The sequence below is a fragment of the Haemorhous mexicanus genome, chromosome 9 (assembly GCF_027477595.1).
Source record: "Haemorhous mexicanus isolate bHaeMex1 chromosome 9, bHaeMex1.pri, whole genome shotgun sequence".
Lineage (NCBI taxonomy): Eukaryota > Metazoa > Chordata > Aves > Passeriformes > Fringillidae > Haemorhous > Haemorhous mexicanus.
In genome coordinates this window covers 8,324,067-8,339,543 of record NC_082349.1, presented here as the reverse complement: position 1 = coordinate 8,339,543, position 15,477 = coordinate 8,324,067, and the positions used below count along the sequence as shown (strand labels likewise).

At 42.3% G+C, this 15,477-nt stretch overlaps 1 protein-coding gene across 1 annotated transcript in view; it reads right to left on the bottom strand.

The window, feature by feature from the left end:
• Positions 1-15,477, bottom strand: part of TRABD2B (TraB domain containing 2B) — a 262,789-nt gene that overhangs the window by 100,549 nt on the left and 146,763 nt on the right. Inside the window, exon 4 of the mRNA XM_059853866.1 lies at positions 3,113-3,287. Coding sequence (XP_059709849.1) covers positions 3,113-3,287 — 175 coding nt within the window. The remainder of the gene's footprint in view (positions 1-3,112; positions 3,288-15,477) is intronic.

Genomic DNA, 15,477 nt, shown 5'->3' with positions numbered 1-15,477 from the left:
ACTGATTTGTTTGGGTTTTTTTCTGTTTTTTTTGGTTCTACAGTCATGGAGCAGGATACACTGAGCCAAACCCGACTGAAATTTGCAAAGACACCAGCGTGGTGCCTTCTGCCTTACTCAGGCTTATTATACTAATTAATTATTAGATGCTACAGAACTACCCATCCACGGCCCTGGAATCTTACAAGAAGCTGAGGATGATGCTCCAAGAGAGCAGCAGAGCCTCAGCTGCTGCATGCAGCCGTGCAAAAGCCAGGTAAAACTTCTCTACAGCAGCATCCACAAGGTACAGCTCCCTGCAGGGAGGCCACCAGAGGAACAGGCAGGGCTCAGCCTCAGGAGGGCTGTTTTCTGGGAGAGATCCTATTTCCCAGCCCCTTGGCTCCAGTTATACCTGGGAGCAACAGGATACCTCTGAGTCCATATGAATCATCCTGCAGGGCTCGGAGCTCCAACCTAGAGCAGCCCTGGTCTGTAAAACTGCATTTGTTGAAGTGTTTCCAAGGTGCTTTTCTCGTAACAGGCTTATTTTCTTACGTAGGAAAAGACTTCTTTTCCTGATTTTATTTGGCAGCAGTTTTATCCGATTCTTCCTTTCCCAGAAATTATGATGGAGATTATGAAATTTGGAAAATAATTCATAACACACATATATAATTTGATTACTATTCACTCATTAGCTCCAATATCCTCAGAATTAAGGGATTAATGCAGAGATCATGCTTGGCATAAAGGGCAGTATCTTCTGAAGCACATTGTCCAGAATAGTTTTTCAAATTATTTCTCCTTCATCATGACAGTGTAAGAGATGCAGAATCTTAAATTGCATTGCCCTGGGAGCAAATAAGCTCCCACAGACTCTATCATGCCTATCCTAACTGAAAATGCATTCCTAAAATTTTGCACTTCAGAATTCATGGGAATATGTGAAAGCCTCAAATTTCATCAAAAACATCCTTTACTTTTATAAAAGGCAAAACCAAATCCTCAAAGTTTTATAAGACAATTTGAATTCATAACCCAAGCACATACCAAAGAAATCCCTCAAAATAAAAGAACTAGATATAAGGATGCAAAATAAAAGATTTATCAGTAAAACCCACTCTTCAAATTCAGTGCATGGAGGGAAAAGAGGAAAAAAAATCCTTGAGGGAAAAAAAATTGCAGTTGAATCATGAGAGGAAATGAACTTGCCTGCACTTTGGTCGCATAAAAGTTTTGGCATTGAAAAAAATTAATATTCTTAGCGTTCTCTGCATGAAGAAAAAAACATCCCAGAGAAGAAAGAAGGAATTAATTGTAGTTAAGGCAGGGATAGCCTGCAGGGATGGCCCAATTTGGTGAGAAAAGCCAAAGGGAGGCTGGAACAAAGAGCCCAAAACAAAAAGCTTTCCTCGGCATCTCCCACATCCCAGTTTTCAATAAACCCGCGTGTCTGTTCTGTCCTGCCATGCTCAGTGCTGGGGAAACAAAACAACCCAGCAACAAAGGCAGTCTCCAACATCACCAGAAATGGGCCTAAAAGACAAAGTGAGACTTGCTCTTTATGAGCCTGCTTTCCCAAGGGATGCTCCCTGGGAGTTTCAGGTAGGGGTGCCCTCTGATGGGGGCAGGGGGAGAAAGCTCAAACCTCCCATTAGTTAGAAGTGCCATGTAACATGGAATTAGCATCCATTGGCTTAATTTCAGCTCTGTTATTAGCACAAGCAAACAGCTGCAATAAGTTGGATCCATGACCCATCTAGTCCATGGTCTGTGGACTAGGTGTAGAGCACGACACGTGGGCAGTGATGCCCAGTTTAACCTCTCAGCTCCATTTATGTACTGGTTAAGGGATTTCCAAAACTGGAAACTGTTATCTAAGCCATCATGTTCGATAATCTCCAATGAACCTCACTCCTTGGGTTAGACAGGCTGGTTTTTATGAATGCCTGTCCAATTATGAGCCATCATGATATATTTTCCTACTGTAAAAACAGTTAAGCAGAACTTCTTGGCCAGAAATATCAGCCAAGCCTGAGATTAAATAAGCTTGGGAAAATTCAGTCCGGATACACTCAAAAAATAAATACATCAAAATGCACGTGTCTCTGCTAAAACCCACAGTCTTTAATCAAAATTCCCACTGAAGTGAGGAGCGAAAGGTGAGTTGTTGCCAAAGTTCATAGTGAGAGCCATGGGATGAGAAGCAAAGTTCTGTCAAAAATGAGAAATTGCCAAGGAGAGAGAGCAGGAGGAGCAGATTGGTTCTCGACACGTCTCAGCCTGCCTTGAGGCCGAGGGAGCTCAAAAAGACACTTAAGCTGGTGCTCAGTATTCTGCTGAGCTGGGGCCTGAATGGTTATTATTTATACTCTTATCACCCAGAAATGTGAATTCCATTGGACAAGGGAAAAGAAATTAAAAAAGGGAGAGAGAGGACAGTAGCATGTACTGTCACAGGCTCACAGAAGTACTGCAGACATCTTTGTTCTGCAGACTTCAGGAAGAGCACTTAAACAGGAAGAGGAACACTTTGGAATTTTACTTCATGGTTTAAATACTGGTATTTAGCTACACACACAACTCATGCACTTGTGCAAAGTCCCAAACCAGCCAGTCTGTACAGACGCAGCACCAAAGCAGCTCAGTCACCCATCAAGAAGGTTTAACTGCAGCAACCCCAGAAGGTTTGAAATCCTGGGTCAGTGCCTGGAGCCACACACATGTGCCTGTGCCACCAAAGGGTTTGTGTTCTGCCACTCACTGCCACCACCACCTGAAATTTACACATTCAAAGACAACTGAACCATCTTCTACACCTGTGGCCCAGTAGCCCACAGGTCTGGGAAGGGAACAAACACAACAGCATGAAAAGTGCCTGTAGCTTCACATTTCCACAGCCGGATGGAAAACAAAGTAAGTGCAGCCTGTGTGCAGCCTGCCTGGACCTAGACCCACCTCCTGCAACAACTCACTCCATTTTAGAAGTGGGTCTGGACAAACAAAAGTATTTCTGCTTCAAAGGGAAGCCTTCTAAGAAATTTTCCCACAGGCTGAGACCTAAAGCATTCCAAACACTTTACTTCCAATAATAGTAACAGAGTAAAACTGAAAAAAAATCATGCCATACCTGCTCCAAAGGCAAAGAAGAAGCTCTTGTCTCTATTCTCCCTTAAAAGTGACATCACTCTTCTCCCCATCCTCTCATTCCTCTTGTAGATGAGCTCCTGTCTGAAGTAGCTGTCTATTTCCTGAGCTGTCACCTGCTCGTGGGGTGGGAGTGTTGTGTTGATGAAGTTTGGCACCTGAAACAGAGAGAGAGGCCATAGCCCAGGTGGCATTGGTTAAGGAAACCACAAAACACGGCATGTTTTAAACCAGCCTTCTTTAAGCCACCTAAGCACCACTATTACACAAAAAAACCACTAGAGGATTAGAGCATGGGAGGCTGTTAGGAACTCTCAAAAAAAAAAAAAAAAAAAAAACAAAAAAAACCCAAAAAACCAAAAAAAAAAAAAAACAACAAGAAAAGAAAAGAAATTCCCAATGAATATACTCTCTTTAAAAAAAAGTGAAACTAGTATTTTACTAAAGGAAACTTAAGTTAATTTTGATTTTTCTCTGTCTCTTTGTGAAAATGTAGTTTCAGGTGTTACATTTGGGTGAGTTACTTGGACCTCTATTCTCTGCTTGTACCAAAAAAAATCATTGGCTGTTTAATACCAAATTCCTGTGATCTGTTCTCAGCTGAGGTCACCATGAACTAAGCAGGGACTGCAAGATTTGGCTTGTATATGTGGCTTTTTAAGAACTTAACAGTTTAAAAAGAGGACAGGATAGCAAATGCAGACACAGGAAGATGGACACATATGCATTGAAACACCTAAATCCCTGGAACATTCCCGATATATCAGAGGAAGTGACTTCCACAAGAACTGCTACTTCAGTCTCTGCTTTTGTGAGGAGAGATGTTCACAGACACAGCAGAAAGGCTGAAAGCTCAAGGACCTGGTCAGGGCAGCAGACCCAGGAATGAGCCAAGCTGTAATGGACAGATAAGCCAAAAGTCTCTGATTATTAGAACAACAACTTGTTTTGAAACAGTGAAAGTCCCAGGTCGACCACAAGGGTTTGGGAACCCATGGGCCCTGCAGAGAAGAGTTGTAAGGGGGCAGTGTTTGATGACTGCTAACAGGTCCCAAGCACTTTCTGGTGATTTTCTGTGCCTCACCACTGCAAAGCAGCTTAAGCTGCAAACCCCAGGTTCAGATTTCTCAGTCCCTAGGTACATGTAAAGCTGCCAGGATTTCCAGTGTTAATCTGAGTCAGTGGTAATGACATTGCATGCAGAGCCCATGAGGGGAACATCCCTCACTCGCTGTGCTGAAACACTTGGTACAGTGACTCTGTTACTTGAGTTAATTCCATCTCTGGGTTTTTACTATACAAAATTCCTGTACTCATTTTCTAAAACTTGCCTTTGGTTTTTGTTTTTCAGCCCACCTCTTCCTGTTCCACTTGCTCACATGGTTTTATCACAATAATTTTTGTCTCTTCCAACCCTCTTTGCTTATACTGCTTCTCCAAAAGTTTTCAGAAAGTCTTAGGGAGAAAAACTGATTTCCATCTTCCCAGTGACTTTGACTTTCCTTAAGAATCTTTCATGGCAGCCTCATCTGCATCACTCCTAATAAATGTGAGGGACCAAGCAGCAGAGATTTCTCACCATCCATTATGCAGGATGAGTCCACACCTCACTCTGGATTCACACTACAGGCTGTTCCCAGTGGAGTGAGACAGAAAAGGAGACCACATCTCCTGAACCAGGGGATCCTAAGGGGATGGAGATAACACTCCATGTAAGAGAACCTGCCCCAGCCTATTGGGTCTCACAGACCAGCTGGACCTTTGATTTTCCAAACTGCTTCTCAACCTGCTTTGCTAAATCACCATGCTCCTCACAGCATGTCCTTCTTTAAGGGTTCAGTCACATTACCCTGAGTCATTCCTTCCTCCAGGCTTTCCAGCATGACTTGGCATCACCAGTGTAACCTGCGAACTCCTCAGAGCATGCAAATACTTTGCACCTTGTTCTCAGTTTAGCCCTGAGCCAGCACTCAACAAGTAATAAGTCCCATTAAGTCAGACCTATTGGAGACACCAGTTTCCTGTGAAAGCCCAAGAAGTTACCTCTGTGTCTGGCAAGAATATGTGTTTGTCTCAAAGGGATGGGGAAGCAGACTGATGGTGTCAAAGAGATAAAATGCTGCTGGCTACAGCAGCAAAGGACATGGTGGCTGGTGAAAAACAGGGAGAGATTTATATTTCAGGAATCAAGTCTGAGGAATGAGTAGCCATTTTACATTCGCAGTAACCTCTGTAATGCAAAGCTGCAAATCAATTGGTCCGTGGACATATCACAAGCCTTTGCATCTCTTCTATACTGGGGCTCTCAGGCAGGAGTCAGGGAAGCCTTTAGGCACTGAAGTGGAAGGTGACATTTTGTAGAAGCATCTGAAGGCTCAACACCCACATAAGAGAAGTCTCTTCTTTCTTGCTTCTGGTTGAAAGTGAAGGCTGGGACCTGGTTTTGAATCACTTGTGATGCTTTAGGGATAGCAAGGTACAGCCTTGCCTGTGAGCACAACCTGCTCCTACACAAAGCAGGAGCAGCAATGCTGGGGGATCAAGCAGCTTTGTGGATCTCAGTGGTGATGGAGGTGTAGATACCCAAAAAACAGATGTTGTATAAGGTCTTTGCCAAGAAGGGAAGCACCTTTCACCTCCTTGTACAACTCCATCACTTGCAATCCTACATCCACATTTAACCTATAGTTTGTTCCTTCTCTTTATCTAACCTAAAATACAGTACACAAAACAGACACATTTACTTGCCTTTTTTTTCCCCCTTCCCTTTTTTTCCTTCTCTTCTGTGTGGAAAAATTTGCCAATGGCAGAGAGATAAACTTAAAACCAAGCACTGGGTTTTGTCAATCTTTCTTTTGCTTGCCCAAGGAACAAGACAAAGGAAGGCATCACTTAGAGAGGCACAGCTACAGGTCCTGCTGCACTGTGTGCATTCTTGCATTTCTGATGCCTGGCAAAAATAAAATCTGCACGTGTGTTTCAATGTGTGTGTGGCAGAGGACAGAAGATAAATGACTGCAGTAAGAATGCCCCTACACAGTAGTGCAACCACACTTTGAGCTGTGACACTTGCCCCATTAATCACCTCTGCTCCTCCCTGTATCCAGGTCCTTTCCACAGTCAGTGACACACACCATGCATGCCTGGCTTCAGGGAGACAGCTGCTCCTGTTGATTTAAGAAACCCTTAAACCAGACAGGGATCAGGAAGTCAAGAAACAGTGACATGCAATTAGGAAACTCTTAACTGGAGCCAGAATTTAAGTTTGGGGTTTTTTTTTTTTGGAAAAGAGAAGATCTGTTATTTTAAAAGGATGGGCTATATATGCACCAAAAGGATGTACCTTCCCCCTTCTAATTTTATTTTGTTTTCATTCTGTAAAATAATTAATTTTAACATTTCAATTATAATAATCTGCTGGTTTTGAGCTGAGAGTGAATGATTGAGACATTTGCTGTGACCCTGGGTGAGGGACTGATCTAATAATACCTGAATATTGCTACCAGTGTTTAAATGTACAATGGAGTGGATTATGTGTCCATTGAAAAATCCAAACTCCTAATTTTGCTGTTCACTTAGGAGTGTAACAGCTGGATCAGGAGAAAACTGCATCACCTGGGGTGTGGTCACTTCTAGTGGATGACAAGAGATAAACAGATTCTTTACATCTAGTCTCTGCAAGCTGTGCAGTTTTCTGAGAACCCAACCAACTCATATTTATATATAATTCTAGTGGAAACTCAATATTATCTCATTGAAGCATTCAAAATAAAGAATATTTTGTTTTACTTAATAAGGTAGCACTGTTTTTTTCTATTCCCATTTCCTTTAGGTTACAGCTTTCCTATGGACAGTAAAGATGGACCACAAACTCAGTCATTAGGTACACCCTGCATTTCTTAGTTAAACTTTTAAGGTTAAAGAAAGGGACTGTGAGAACAAAAAAAGAAATCTCAGCCTTGCAAAAATTTCTTCCCCTCTCCACTGTCTGTGTAGTTTTACTTGAGTCAGTATCCCTGATGGAATATATGTGTGGATAAAGCTCTGTACACACGTCTGAGCTCACAGTGCTGTGGGATGTGGGCCATAATTCTTCACCTTTGAAGTCAGTGGGAGCTTTAGGGAGAAGAAAGAGGAAGGATTGTGGAGTGGTTATGACACTACCCTGAAAAAATGGTTCTGCTCCCATGGGTGATACAAATCTCTTACATGATCACAAGCATGTCATTTGGGTTTAAACCTTCAAAGGAAACTCAGCACTTAACCTCCACTAAGTGTCTTTGAAGCATTTGGCTTTATTCCTCCTGTGTCTCAAAAGTCCATCTGTAAAATGGGGACAGAGACTTTCTAAAAAGACTTTCTACCTTGATGTTACATACAAGGCACTGGCTCAGTCTAGCTCTGGAGGGACCCAAAGAAGACCCAAAGTCTAAGAAAATGCCCAGCAGTAACCTCTCTTCCCATAAATTTCCACAGAGGCTTGGATTCTGCTGCAATCATTAGCATAAGGGCTAACAAGATACTTTAGCTTAGAAAAATGCATCAGCCATAACTCAAGATCTATGCTATGCTTCCAGCTTCATCTGTAGAGACAGAGAGAAAAAAAAGGACAAAAAAAAAAAAAAAAAAAAAAAGAGAAAAGAAAAATATATTGGTGCAGAGTCTTTTATCACATTTCGGGCTTACTGCCAAAGTTCAGCTGAAAATTCATGGACACAGGACTACATTAAAAGTCCATTTTTTAAATTTACTATTTTTTAATATTTGGACAAATATTCTGAGCAGAGGCACAATGCCAGAGTTGTGAACATCTATCTGCAAATAATTTTTTTTGGACACCCATAAGCACCATCATCTTTGATTAATTTTTTTTTTTTTTACTTTGGATTTATTATCTACAGTGGAACTGCTCTAGACTCAGTCCAGTATCAAATCATTATCATATGTGGAGTAACAGTGTTATCATTCCTACTCCTATGAACTACATTTCCCAATCCTCTGATAACCTTGTTTAGCCTCGTTCTGTTCCAGTGAGGAGACTATTTCTGGAATATGAATTCAAATTGTAATATTATGTCAATCAAAAAACAACATTACCAACAATGGAATAAAAAACAACATTACCAACCAAGAGCTGTGTGCCTTTCCTCACCTGCTTGTGGGCAGAGGTGATCTTCAACCATAATTCTACTTGCAGATGGAGAGGAGGAAACTGAGATAGGGAAATGGGAAGCCAGCCCCTGCCATGAAACACACAGTGATCCTAAAACCTCTTAAGCAGTTATCTTCCTGTATCTTGGTCGATCCTCTAGGCTTTTGAGACTCCTCTCTCCCACTGTCCTAATCAGCAGAGGACTCAAGGATTTCCAGCCTCGTCTCCTGAGAAATATCAAAACTTCAGACTGCTGCATGTACAGCATCATTACTGTCAGGTTCAGGAGAATCTCTTAATAAAATAAATGCCTTATTTCCTTATTTCTCCTTCTCCCCCCAGAGGGTTCACAGCTAAATAGAGAAAACAGAAGGCAGCACACCCAAGGTCAAAAGGGACAGCTATGACAGGACAGGGAGCTGGCAATCAGCTTCCAGAGTTCCAGTCCAGCACCTCAATACAAACCCCATCCATCCCTCCCCGACAAGAGGGCTCCGCCTCCATACTCGTAATCCTTATCTCCAGTTGTGAGCAGGGAGTTGTTCCCAGATCACGACAACTGCATTAATTTTTTTAAAACGTGATAAAGATTGGGTTCTCTTTATTAGTCTTCTGGTTTATGAGCTTTACGTGGGCAGAGGCCAGAAGACAAGTAAGGGATCCTGCTTTGAAGGATTTTCCCTACACCATGCAGGTCAGGAACCTTTATACAGTTGACACCACTATGAAAGATAAGGATCTAAAGAGTTGACAGGCAGCTTATAGAGGCTGCCAGGGAGCCAGAACAGCATCCCAACACCCACTGGCTCCTCCAGCAAACTGAACAGCCCTAAATTCACACCAGCCCTTCTTGGGTCACAGGCTGACATCTGAGATCTAGTTATCATTCCTTTATGAAGGGAGGATACCCTCCTGTTAACCAGCCTTGACAAGGCATTGTGGCTTTTACTGCAGGGCTGCAAGATATACTGCACTGGACTTGGAAGACACCTGTTTTCCTCTGATTTATGGACCCTTCTGGCATCTGGGAGAGCAGTATCCTCTTACTGCAGCCTCTGATAGGAGGGATTGAAACAGTGCAAAGTGAATGGGCTGTGAGAACAAGTATCTCCACAAGGAGGACGTGGCTGCCACAAAAGCAAAAGATGCTGCCAACTCAACTGGTTTTCCTCCAGCACTCCCAAGCTTCCTTGGGAGGGAGGGAGACCAGCAATGGCCGAGGAGGGAGTGTCAGGTTAATCTGATTTAATCCAAAGCCCAAAGGTGGCAGCTGCCAAGAAGATAAGCTTCCAGCTTGTTATGGAAAAGGGAAACTAGGAAGGAGTAGTCTCCAGTTTGAGCATGTGATTAACCCATTATGGCTTTCTCTTAAGCACTAAAATTTAAAGTAATATATTAGAACTCTGAGTGGACTGCAAAAGGAGTCTTTCATGTTTGAAGTAAAGTTCAGTTCCATCTCTTCTTTCCCTTTTCCAGAGTTGGAGGGAGGAAAAACGCAAAAGTACTTTTTGCTTGAAGGGAAGTGAAGAACACAAGCAAGAACATTTCTTGGGACCAACTCTGGGGAGCCACTTCTGGCCATGAGCTAATCCTTGCCCACCTCTCATCAGTGCTCATGGTCCATAGATGTTGCAGTTACACCACAGTTCAAGTTAGTGAGATTTCTGTAACTGGCCTCTCTGACTTAAAGCTAGCGGGATACCCCTCAGCATGCTGTGGCAACTTGAGTGTGAAAACAGAGTTTCAAACTGGCTATCTCAGATCTAGGAGCCACTGGAGCATCTAAACTTGTAAATGCAGGAAAATTACAAATAGGAGAAGATGTGGAGGGGAAGAGCAGGCTGAATGCCAGTGAAGTCCCTATGGACAGTGAACGATTCAAAAACCAGCTCTGCAGGTGACACAAAAGCTGCAGGAGTCATTGCTGGCCTGAGTGTAAAGCTGCCTGCAGGCAGGGGGGGCTGCAGCCCTTGGACACCCCTGTATCTGCAGTTTCAGCCCTCGCTGCGCCTGCATGGACACCCTCCCTGGGAACACCAAACCCATCCTGCCAGGGCTCTTCTTCCAGGTGGCACCTGGCCAGACAACAGCTGTGTGTCCTGCGTAGTTCTACCTCCTCTGTCCATTTGGGCCAAAAGAAACCATGTTTAAAAAAAAAAAGGCAGAAAGGCCACAAGGATGGGCTGTGTATCTCACTCACTCACAGCTTGGGGGGTGATACTTCTATCCCTGTTAAAAAAGACTTTCAACAAATCCCTGAGAAGTCATGACCTCCATGTATGTTTTCTATTTGTTTTTCCACACCAGTTAAATAGCTGCTTTCCAAGCACTTGGGGAAAAAAAAGGAAAAGAAGAAGCAAGCAACACCAACCCCTCCTCCAAGGCCTCCCTCCCCACCCCAACCCCGTCCCTGCTCCCCCTTGGTCGCGATGCCAAAATATGCAGCCGGCCTCTCTATCTGAATGAATGTTTTGATTAAAGAAATCTTAACAAAACAGAGTCAGAACAATGATTCCAGCCCCCTTTCTGCAAGCTTCACCCAACTATGTGGAGTATATTTAGGACCAGATTATGGGGACCTGCTCATTAATTGACTAAGGATGACAAGCCTGCAGTGTATGCAAATAAAGGTTTGGGTTTCAGAGGGGAGGGTAGATCTTAACAACCTGATGATACTCCTGCCACACTTAAAACCCTTTTAACATTGGGATTTTTTTGAGGCCAGCTTTCATGAGCTTGCAAACATATGGAAAAGTTCAAGTTTTTCTATTTCTTTTCTATTTCCCTTCCAAATGCTTTCTTTTCTTTGACAAAGAATATTTTTTTTTCTGTTCAGACACTAAAACCATCACCTATTATATTACCATGACACCCAAGTAAAGACACTGATCAAAGGGCAAAGCAGGGCAATAAAGTGAAAAAAATGGGCCAGAAGGTTTGGGTTTGGGGTTGGTTTATTAAAGAACTGCAATTCTTTTTCCAAAGGTATTTTTCATTTTGTCTTCTGTTGCACAGTGGGAAAACAGGTTAGGAGTGGGTACAAACTCAGGTTTGGCTGTCTTGGATATGTATTGTTCAGGGCTCTTCAATGAGTTTCTTTCCATCCCTGTTTAGTGAGATTCTAGGAAAAGCTTGAATGTGTATGTGAAATTTGCAATATTATTTTTACCTGAGGCAAGTCTGATCCAAAATATATGATTTGCACAATATCACATAACTTAGCAAGGAGCAGAAATCTGGTTCATAACACCACAGCAGCTGGGCTGGACATGGGACCTCTGGAGCTGACCCTCAAGGAAGTGCCCTGCAGAGGTGGCTCTGCAGTTTGGTCCTGGAGAAAGTCCAGGCTTCTCCCAGTCCAACCAGCTTTCTAGTTATGCTGGCATCTGAAACAAACTGATGATAGCTTTTGAACTGATTTTAACTTTCTTTAAGATGGGGGTCACTTCAGAGGTCTAGTGAAAAGATGGAGAACATCTCCAAGAAAGCCTTTAGGAGTGGAACAAGGACCAGTGAGGAGAAAAATAAGGAATAATTCAGATTAAGTTACCTCTGAAATGGATTTCTTTGCATCCAAGCTGGTAGAACTCTACAAGCCTTTGGGCTTAGAAGATCTATGTCTGAAGTCACCATCAGAGAGCTCTACCAGTTTACACTGGAGATACCTAATTTATGGCATTCACCATTTGGTAATGCACACTAACAGTGTCAGGTGAGGAAATGTTGTGTCCAGGGGTACCCAAGAACACAGTCCTTTCAATAATGTCTAACACTAATCCTGCCAAGCCCTGCCAAACCAACCAAGCTGCCCCCTTGTCCCCCTTTTCTCCACCTCACAGTCACAACAAGGAGCAAATATAACTTCTAGATAAAACAAGAAGAAAAAGCACTTTGTACATTCAACCAACAAGATCCTATTTAAAATACTAACAAGTCTTTTTCATTTCTCTTTGAGAAGTATTTCCAAAAAACACTTCATAAGCCAGCTCTTTAAAAAGAAGGGAAAGTAAATGCTTTACAGCAAACATACAGCACTGCCCAGAAAGCAGCACTTTCAACTCCAAATATTTTTTACCAATCACTCTTTCATACTCATTTATAGTCTAATCCCCTACTAATAAATACAGGTAGTCAACAATCCCTAAATGTTTTAATGTAAATCAGTCCTTTTCTGTGGGTGAATATGTTCTTTTTCTAATAATGCAGCAATCTGAAAGAAAAATCTTAGGTTTTTAATGTCCTGTTCCAATTTCTCCATGACTCTCTCTTCTCTCACATTGCTTTCTTCACGGAAAGAGGAGGGAAAGAACTTCCAAGGTAAAACAACTCCAAATGCAAAGATGTCATGAAAATTTCCAAGCAAGTACAACCTATTTTCAAAACCTGTAGCATGAAAATTATCTGGGCATGTTCCAGATTATTAATAAAAAAACAATCTTTGCAATGTTTTCCCCAGCACTGTCATCAACAAGTAGACTTCACTCTCAATCTGGATCTGCAACCAATTTTCTGTAAGACATAAGCCAAAATACAATATTGCTCCAATCTGGAATCCTGTTCTGACATAATATGAAAATTAGACTCTGAAAATTTTGGCTACACTCCTGTTTTTTCATTCACTTCCAAATGTTCCCAGTGTACCAAAACATGGAGCTGTAACTCAGGTGCAAGTGGAAAGAAATTATGATCCCACCACAGCAGAGCAAGAGCTCTTCTGAGCTATGGGAAGGCAGCTCCTCTGCAGCAGCATCTCCAGAGAGGAGAAGGTGGGGGACAGGCTCTGCTGGCTGTGGGCACAGGCAGCCCTGAGCACTTGTGTCACCTGGCATCAGGACTGCCATCAGTGTCCTCCTGACAAACACTCCTGAAGTGTGACCGACCCCTCTGCCTGGACTCACAATGGGAAACTCGTGGGATGGCTCCCCTGGTGCTGGAGACAGCCTTGCACTGGCTTTTCTGGAAAGCCCACAATCATTTTCCATGGAAGAATGAGAGGCTGTGCCAGTTCGCCTGCACTTTGTTAGGGCTGAGAACGATAAGATGCTTCCAGAGCGTTGCATTACAATAGCTGTGCCTTCAGTTCATGGATTTATCTTTCTCTGTCCTAGATAAAACTCCATTCCTTGGACAAATTAGGTCTGCTTGTCATTCAACACTCTACCTAATGGTCTCAGCTGTGTGTTTCTGCAGTTACTGAAGCTGGAGCATTCCACAGATAGTTCTCATTGATTTGAGAAGTGAGCCAGAAATCCAGTTGTATTTTATCCAAAATGACAATGGGGCAAGTTAATGATGTTATTAGAATTATCAGGACCCTTAAATTTTAAAGGACAAGTCTCAGCAAAGAATGATAACATTTTTAAAGGGGTATGTAACACAACCTGGTGATTTATAAACAGCAAGTGCCTTGTGAAGTGAGGCACTAAACATTTTCTTCTTTAGTTTAGGGAGGCTGATAGTGACACGGGCTTAGTTTATGGATCTCTAATGTCATGTTATCAAGATCATCATTTGCTTTTTAGAAGGCAACACTCACTATCTGAATCCACCCAGGGCATTTCAAAGTGCAGAGACAACTTGAGATATGGATGGCATTCTTTGATAAGGTATCCAAAACTCTTGGTTGTTTCTGATGGACACTGCTTGAAGGAGGAGGCACAGCACCTGAAAGGGGTGGAGAGCTGTCTGCAAGCTGTGATGACCACCAAACAACTTCACTGCACAGCTTGTTTAACCATGCGGGATGAAGTCAAAACCTTACACCTGCTGTCAATGAGAAGATCTTTATGTTGAGCTGAGCACAAAGCCTGTAAAATGGGTTAGTCACTCACTTGATTTATTCACTTTGATATCCAGTGATGGCTGGGCCTGCTGGATGAATACAGAGTCTGTTGAAGGCATGGAAATATTCTCCTTTACTTCAGTGGGCTCTCAATACAATCTAACACACAAATCATAAAGGCTCCCTGGATGAAAGATGCTTTGGAAGTGTCAGGTATGACTCTTGCCCCATGCTGTTTACCCTAAATAAGACAGGCAAATAACAAGTATGAAACCTGGGTAGTTGGGCCAGTAGAAATTGTCTACAAAGGGATCAGCAAAGCTGCAGGTCTCTGACAGGCCAGATCAGCAATAAGAAAGGAAAAACTATCTTCTCCTGGGACAGGATCCTCTCCTCAGGTCAGGAGAATGGCTGGGGACAGAAGATGAGAGACAATAGCTGGAGACCACAGCCACAATTTTTGGGAAAGGCTGAAAGACAAAAATCTAAGCCTTGGATTTTCAATTTTCCTCTTAATAAAGAGTACATAGGGTAAAAGGAAACATAGAAAAGGCTAATTCAATGCTGGGAAAGATGAATTTGCTTCACAGAACTGTCCTTAAAAACTGAATAGCTCAAAACTGACCACAGGAAGTAACTGGTGAAAAAAACCCCACCCAATAAATTGTTTTGCACGTTACTTTTTCTCCATAGAGGCTTTGGGTCCTTAGGCAATTTCTCAGCTGTCTCAGGTAAAAAAAGGTCCATCTGGAGACAGATAATTTTCTAACTTTGAACTAACACATTTTTTGCATTTTAATACTTCTGAACACACTGACCTCAATTCCCTAGTGAGAGCTTCAGACAGAATACAGAAGTTAAAACTACGGATCTAATCCAATCCAATCCATTTTTCCTTTTAGGAAACATTTACAAAAGCAGAGAAAGAAACTGACTTCTTCAAGGGGAAAAATAGTCGGGAGAAAGAGCAGAAAATACACCCATCCTATCTTTAGCTTAGAGTACTTTCTCTTTGGTATCATTTTGACTCTCTGCCCAGAAGCCTCAACATAAGCCTCTTGATTGCAAAAGTCACAAGAGAATCAAGTGTTTGAAGAAGGCTATTGAAAAAAGAGAGATGTTTCCTACTGCACTTTTGGGTCATAGTCTACTTATTAGACTCACCCCCATAAAATTTTACTGAGTTTGAATAAGGATTTTTACATTTGGAAAAATGCTGCTTGCAAACAAAGTAAAAAAAAATGGAGAGGGAGAGGAATGATGAATGTAGTATAACCACAGGAAAGCAGAGGTGTTTCCTCTTTCACTGTTCTTAATTAACATAAAATGTAAAAAACCCACTGAAACTGAGAAGAATTTGTTTACCCTTCTGCTCTCATCAGGGCTGATGGCTCTGAGAAAGGAAAGAGTCAGG